This window comes from Gavialis gangeticus, unplaced genomic scaffold (genome assembly GCF_001723915.1).
Source record: "Gavialis gangeticus isolate Ggan-Ray unplaced genomic scaffold, GavGan_comp1, whole genome shotgun sequence".
Lineage (NCBI taxonomy): Eukaryota > Metazoa > Chordata > Crocodylia > Gavialidae > Gavialis > Gavialis gangeticus.
In genome coordinates, this window is record NW_017729009.1 from 6,786,785 (window position 1) to 6,795,006 (window position 8,222).

Sequence of the window (8,222 nt, forward strand, 5' to 3'; positions counted from 1 at the left end):
TGATACATTTGCTCTCAGTGATTTAGAATGTTACTGGAAAATGTTTTCCGTTTCATGATGGGTTACCACTTTTTCTATCATACTTTTTGCACTGAAAAATAAAAGTTCATCTGCAGAGTAAGGTTCAACCACAACTGTAGAGAACAGATGCTGAACACAATCAAAGGCAATACAGTATTTGTGAAATTACAGTCTGGCTCTTACCAAGTTCTACATCCTGATCATCGGTAAGAACAAGAATGATGTTTGGGCGGATGTTTCTGCGGTCCCTTTGAAATCTTCCCTTCAGACGCTGATTTAACAGGAAAGCTGAATTTCCATCCAACAGTGACAAAACAGTCATCATGAATAATCCAAGGACAATGCTATGCTGTGCCATTTTGTGCTGGTTTTGTGTTCTCTCCAAACAAGTTGGAATAACGCCTTCTATTCCTTCTCTACTTGCAGATCTAATGTGAAAGAGGGGGAAAAACAGGTAAACATTTATGCCAAAATCTTTCAAATGATCAATGAAGTGCTCTTTAGAGGATTAAGTCTACAACACACCTGATGCCTAAAAAACAAACAGGAGTCTTGTTGTTTTTCACTTTGGCACCTGCTAGAAGTAGAAACATGCAAGAGAACTTTTGCAAAGGTTTATTTAAATCTGCCATTAATTTTGATCAGTGTTGAAACATGGCATAAATTTCATGACCTCAGGGGAACAAAAGAACCCAACCAAATTTAAAAAGAATCAAATTAGGGTGACACTGTGTTACTTCAACTTGGGTTTAATAATTTCCAGGGACCCGGGAAAGGGGGAGGGGGGATCACAAATTCTCCAATTTAAAAAAAAAAAAGAAAAAGAAAAAGAAAAAATATTGCACATTCTCTGATTAAAAAAAACCAGTTTCCCCATGATTAAAATGAAAGGCCACAATACATACAGGTATCAGTTGAATACAATGTTTTATTGATATATTAACAATTTTAAAGCAATCTGGAAGATTATCAGTGCCTTACTCATTATAATAAAATAAATTCTAAATACCTACATATTTTGGCATTTGATTTTTGGGGGGGGGTTTTAATCATAGAAAATCAGAATTTCTGCTGCTTCCCTTCACTCACAGGACATGGGTCCAGCTACAGCTCTCCCCCTACCACTGTTTTGTGGCAGTGAGCAGCCTTGATATGCTGGTGCCCTGCCTCTACCCATGCCAGTGCCCCTCATTCCCAGGCCATAATTTCCCCACCCCACCCAGCCCTCTGGCCCTGCTGCTGCCCTTAATTCCCTATTCACAGCTCCCTAACCCCCAGCCCTGCTGGTGCTCCTCGCTTGTGACATGCAGCCCCGTGTCCCCCCAGCCCTGTTAAAGTGGGCTCCCAACTGCCAGGGCTATGGGGCCAGGACCCACAGCCCTCTGCTCCCCCCTCAGCAGCCCCATCTCACTCCCTCTCTCCCTCCTTCACCATGAGGGCCTCAATCTGCTCCCCTCACCCTCCACTGACTTACCTGCAGGAGCTGCTCTCCATGATGCCTGGCTGTCACGTTCTTATGTGCACACATGCATGTGGCACCCCCTGCATCCCGCTCCCCCAGGCCTCAGGCAGCCCCTTGCAGACGAACTCTGCTAGCCTGCAAGGGGAAACGTGCTATTTCCCACATTTTTCTCCTTAAAAGAATAAAATCTGCATTTTTCTCCTTGAAAGGAGAAAATCCATGTTTTTCCATAGCGAAAAGAAAACCCAGATCCCTGATATTTTCACAGAATTTGCTTTTTTTTTTTTTTTTTAAATTAGACAAACATCTTTTGTATTTACAATTTAAGGCTCCTATCCTGCAAACTCTTACAATGCACACATCAAGAATAGTATTACTGATTAAAACTGCTTGTGGCTGTTACCCAGAGAACAGAGCCCTAAAACTGCCCCCAATGAAGTCAGTAGCTGAACTCCCACCGATTCCTGTGAGAAGAGCCCAATTAAATGAATAAACATTTTGGGGCATATCTGAAAATTTCAGTTTTAGTTGGTTACCTTCTCCCCTAAAGGGATTTTCTTTTGCTAATAGAAATCAAAATACCAGTAACAAACTATACATAAAATATCTAGTGCTAATTATTTCATCAAATCAAGTGATCAATGAGTCAATTTTTGATGAATTCCCTCTGTACTGGCTTTCCCTGGACTGGTGCCAATGAACTCTTGTATTGCAGTAGAAAATAATTAAAAATTACACAAGGGAAACAGCCTGCTTCTTTTAAAGGCCTGAAGTGGCTGAGCAGAAAGAACAGTGTGTTTTACCCTATAAAGTAAGCTTGATATTCTGTTTATAAAGCAATTTGAAAATTGTTTTTCCTTTGGTAAATTATTTCATAACAACATTATCAGTTCATCTGTTTCAGAGTCTGTTTCTTGGGTTAAAGCTTGATTAAGAAAGTTCTCAAGCAATGAAAAAAATCATTGGCTTGAAAAGTTATACACAGTTTTTATACTCACAAAAAGACCCCACTAAGTTCCCAAATTTAAACAAGACATGTAGCTATACTATCTGCAGTAGTTATTAAGTGCTGATTTCCAATACACATATACACCACAGACAGGGCTTGAACAAACTCAACCTGAACATTCATTCCTAGGTAGCCCTTCTAAGGACTTCATTGGTGGATAAAATTAATTTCTGAAGAACTTAATTTTTTTTTGTAAGATAACTCTGATTGGCATGAAGGGAAAAGTCTTCCAAAAACTACAGACAAATCTGGTACCTTAGCTGCTGCTTAGAGTTTTGCCAATATTATACTACAGCAGTGGTGCTCAACTTTTTTGGCCAGCAGGCTGGACGGGCAGTGTATGATCCCTCTGCAGGTTGGATCTGGCCCACGGACCTAATTTAGCACTTGGAGCAGGCATGGTGGGGCCCAATTCTAGCTGCAGAGAGGGGCAGTCCAGCCCTGATCCAGCTGCACGGGGCAAGGGGTCTTGGCCTGGCCCCAACCTGGTCAGGCAGAGGGAAAGAGAATGGGCCTGGCCCCAGAGAGAAGGGGAAACGAGCTGGCCCTGAACCAGCTGCCTCAGCAGAGGGGGCACGGTCCAGATCTGTGGCGAAAATAGGGCACAGCCCAGCTCCAACCTGGCCACGTGGAGGGAAATGGGCATGGCCCAGCCCCAATCTTGTCATTTGGGGGTAAGAAGAGTTGTGGTCTGGTTCCTACCTGCCCCATAGGACATAGTACTTTGGCAATGGGGAAGGGTGGCAGTACTGCCCACCTCTCCCCCACTGCCAAATTTCCTGAGCCATGGGGAGCCCTGCAGGCTGTATTTCAAGGCTCTGTGGGACACACTTGGCCTGTGGGCCAGAGGTAGAGCAGCCATGCACTAGGGGAAGACTGATCAGTCTTTTTCATTTTTCACTGCTCATACTCAGAATTCTGTCTGCAGTAATGAAACTGGCAGGGGGTCACATAAGGCGTCTATACATGTGCTCGGGGGGTGCTTTAATTAGAGTGGCTCTGAGAGTTGCTCTAATTAAAATGCCTGCAGTGTCACATGTATTCAGCATCCTGCACCTCAAAACGGTGGCAGGGGCAGTTTAACTAAAGCTTGTTTGACAAGCTTTAGTTAAAGCGCCCCCACTGCCGTTTTGAAGTGCGGGGACATGAAAAAACACGTGATGCAGAGGCTGCTGGAGCGCACTAATTAGCACACTCCAGCAGATTTGATCAATTGAGTCTGCTCTGATGTGTGCTAACTAGCATGTGTCAGAGCAGAAGTCTGTCACATATATAGGTGCCCATAAGTTTTACCATCCTAGTACCCTGCTAATTGGGAACATAAATTTGTATTTCAGAGGCAGACCCTGGAAGATTCTGCAGAGGAGAACTTGGGGTTGGGAAGTATTTGGTAGCAAATATCCCCTTCTGAAACTCAAAATAAGTTTCTGGTATTTAGAAATGATCCCATATACATGTAAAACCCAAAGCAAGCAATAGGGGTACCGTCATTACATAGCATAGAATTAAAAAATGCATTATTCAGGTTTTCACTTAGTGCTATCCAGCTGCCCCCCTGGATAGAATTTTGTGCTGACTATTTATCCCTGGTTTTAGAAAGTTGGGCATCACTGTAGTGTCTGACCATACTTCTCACCTCTCCACCCCCTCCACTGGACGCAGGTTTTATGCTTGATAGTGTTTCTTGAATTTTCCTCTTTTCTATCATTAACTCTTTAGGAGTATCCATATCACCTCACTGCAGTCACCTCCTTCCTTCCCCAGTCCATTCCTTCTTCACTGTCTGTTACCCCCAATACTTGTATCAGATCCAGTATTAGAAGACAATCTCTTTGAGCAAGGTTATTCTACTCTATTCTATCCTATAGCTATAAAGTCTTGAAAGACTTAAAATTATATTCTTTTTCAGATGTGCCTATACTGCTATTTTACTCACAAAGTATATTTACAGTTATAAAACATAATTATATCTTCTCAGACCGAATTGTAAGTTGAAAAGACATCTTCTACTAAGCTAATTATTTTTACCTTAGCCCCGCTCCCTTTCATGGATATTGAAGCTCTTCTAATGTTATGTCTCTGTTATTGTCAGGATGAGTTCCTTGTAAGTACCCCTTGGAAACAACTCAGATAATTACATGCAAAATTCACAGTGATAACTAGGTAAGAACATTTAAAGCAATTTTACAAATAAACTATTTTCTGAAATGTGTGCAACCACAGCAGACAGGCCACTACTAACTCCCCATTTTCTGTGAAATCTAATTAACAACTTTAAATAACTTATAAAATGGTCACAGAAGAGTCACTTGTATTCAGAGCAGTCAGCCATAGTGTCTAATTCTTAGCCAAGTATCACAATCAAGAACTTGTTTCCAATTTTTTGTAAACTTGGTAAAAGAAACAGTTCCCAAGTGGCTATTTAAAATGTCTGTCCCATTCCCGGTTGGAGATGTGGTTTACATGGTCTCTTAGTGGTGGCCAAAGAAAGGCCAAGGGAGTTCACAGTAATGCCCCAACCGACACATCCCAAGCATTTGGATCTGAGCACCAGGCATTCTGGTACTCTGGGACAAGAAGCCTCTGCAGGCCATGCTTCCACATTACAGATGGAACTGGTTTGAATTTGCACTGTTTTTTTTTTGGTTTTTTTTTTTAGGAAAAGCTAAGAAGAGTACCTAGTTCCCATATTACCAAGGCAAACTTGGCAAAATTTGGTCCCCCCTGATTTTTTATATGCAACTCCAACCAATACTTCAGAAGCTTTCCTTTTAGAAGGGACATCTAGCTAAACTGTGGTTAATCTGTGAGCATCTCCAACACAGGATGGTCCCAGGAAAAGGAAAGTTTGGCTGTCTTCTGTTTTCTGTGGTTTGCTGGCAAGTGTAACAAATCACTCCCTCCCTTCATAGGCTGCACTAAATACAGCTAGCTCATTTGCTCTTAGGATAGGTTGGGGAGCAAGAATACAGTCAAACTCTCTTTTCCTGTGTGGCAAGGCAAAACATTAAAACTAGTCACATTTATAAACGTCATAGGGATGTGGCCATCTTTACTGCACTTACTCTAGTAATGCACTTATTCTAGTAATAAAAACACATGCGGCCAAGTTCTGCTCTCAAGGGATATCTATGTTAGAGAAACTTTGGAAAAATTTTCCCATTGCCATTGTCAAATCAGCTGCACCACATTTAATGGGTCTCACTAGTGTCAATCCCAATCAGTGTTTTTAACAAGAATTTTTTGCACAAGTCCTGACACAGACTAGGGCAGCTAATGGTGGGCTGTAAATACTAGCACTCAACACAGCTCACAATGGCTGGAACTGAACCAGTGCCCATGACTATGGTAAATATTTCAGTAGGCCTTAGTATGAAACACTCATAGGATGGATCCAGTCGTGTTTCCTACTTCTCTGCAGGGAATGCCCAGGCATACGCTCTTTGGCATGTGACACATTGCACTGGGGGGGAGGGAAGGCCGAGGCCAACACCTGGATTGGCCCCAGCAGTGTCACCTGGGGTCCTGAGGGCCTCCCAGGGCTGCAGCAGCAGCGATCCAGCAGCAGGGAGCCTGGCTGGCAGCTGGATCATGGCTCTGGCTAGCCAGGCTCCAGCTTTGGACAGTGCATGTTGCCACTACGTGCACTGCCCTGTTTCTTTCCGCTGTGAGTTTTTTTTGACATCAGGGTTTCCTGGTGTCAACCCCGCCCCGCCCTGCCCCCATGCTGCAAATCTGCAATGCAGGGAACACCTGCATGTGCAGCGTGTGCGGTATGTGGTGCTACAGATGAGTCTGCAGCACCGTGTGCGCGTGCTTGTCTGGATGTGCCCATATTGTACTGATGTAAATCTGTGCAACTCCACAAATGTCAACAGAACTATGCTGAGGTAAATCCAGAATCTGGCTCACACTGCTTTAGACATTCAACATGGAGCAAGTTAATTCCTTTTTGAAAAAAGAAAATTATATTTCAACTGCTGTTGAGTTTTTAATGGAGCTAATTCAATGAAGCAGATTTATAAAGTAACTGCATCTTGAATTTGCTTATTTAGTACCTTGTTTTAAAAATATGCAAAGTGCAAAACATTAAAAAAAAAATCACTATGGCAAATTTTACTCATTTAGCAACCATGATAGAATAGGGAAGCAGCATACAAGAAACATAGGGCAACTGCACAGCAAGGAAAAATATGTTATCAAAGAATTGCTCACACCTGTTAACTGTTTTGAATATTTTTGAAGAAGTCAGTGCCAGGTGTGTTATTTAAATGGACTTAGGTGTGCCATTTATCCAATGTTTAGAGCCATGGAAATGCAACATGTTGGATCCATTCCCTAGCAACCAATCCAATTAAACAAGCATTTTGTTTATCAAGTTGCCAATTAAATGATTTTTACGACACTTCAGTTCTTCTGACTTTTGGGTCATTACTGTTTGTCCTGATTTGGGTGTAGAAGAAACCTTTCCCACTGATGCTTTCAATCAGCTGATTTTTTAACACCATGTTTTGCAGTTTTTATCGCCTACACTTAAAAATTTCATTTACACTTGGATTGGAAGGGCTCTTGCTTGCATTCAAATATGTTCAGAGGCAAAAGTCCTTTTGAATTGTGATTTTGCATTGTAATCTACATATCATTCTGTTTTGATTTAATATTTTTTCATTTCCCCCCCGCAAAAGTCATAAATTTTCAAAAGGATACAAAAAAAAAAAAAAAGCAAATTTAGAAACTAGTGCTAACCATGACTATTAATAACAGCATCCATTTTATATATATGAAGGCTGGATAGATGCAAAAAATAACTTATGTACAAGTGTGTAGTATTTCTCCAGATACTATTGCTGTTCCAGATATCTATCTATCTCTATATAGATACATAGATAGATAGATAGATAGAGAGAGAGATAGAGATAGAGAGATCTATATCTATCTATCTATAAATAGACAGACAGATTATAACATTGAATCACATTTTTAGACAGCGTGTTTAGAACTATTTTCCTTGTGCTAGTGAGTGCAAACAGGGCTACAACCACCAAGCATTTAAGAAAGGAAAACCCATCTTCCTTTTTTGAAATCTCTCCCTGTACCTGTAACTTTATTTTACATAAAAAACATGCAGTGGCTGATGTTCAGTACAGGTTCTTGAGAGTAACACACCTTTTCTTATAAAACACAGCATAAAGCCCATGAAGTAAGTGTCCACTGGTGTGCCAATGTAAAACTCACAACAAGGATCTGGAATATGAGCTAGTCCCAGTCAGCGTGCTGTGGCTCTCTGAGGTGCCTCGAGATCCTTTTAAGGGTGCCGCACAAGGTTAACACCAGTCGGTGTGCAAACATGCTTCACAAGATAAACCTGGAGTTATCGAATAGGAATCCACAGCGTTAAGATCATCCTGACCTGCCGTGGCCTTCCTGAATTCTTTGCAACAGAAAAAAAAAAAAATGTTCTATTATTTTTCTGCGGTCAAAAAACGAGTGAAAACTAAGAGCTGGCATTTTCCAAGGGGCGCGTCGAACCTAACGAGGGGTCTAGAAAGGTTGAGAACCGCTGTCCTGTCTGGTCAGATTATAGGCTCCTCCACCCCGCGTAATCCAAATAACGAACAAGTTTTTTTCTGCAACACCTTCACTCCTGTCCCCACGGTCACCTAACCTGTCCTCCGCTTAAACCCCCCCCCCCCCCCCTTTGCAGACTTTCCCCAAAAAAATCCCCCCCCG

At 41.9% G+C, this 8,222-nt stretch overlaps 1 protein-coding gene across 2 annotated transcripts in view; it reads right to left on the reverse strand.

The window, feature by feature from the left end:
* The window catches only part of SULF2 (sulfatase 2), a 128,697-nt gene extending 128,248 nt beyond the window's left edge, over positions 1–449 (reverse strand). Inside the window, exon 1 of one of the 2 annotated variants that reach the window (XM_019509883.1) lies at positions 279–449. In XM_019509883.1, the coding sequence (XP_019365428.1) occupies positions 279–379 (101 nt within the window). In that variant the 5' untranslated portion in view covers positions 380–449. Of the gene's footprint in view, positions 1–204 lie in introns of both variants that reach the window. The other variant, XM_019509885.1, reaches the window with a different exon arrangement.
* Between the last annotated feature and the right edge of the window lie 7,773 nt (positions 450–8,222).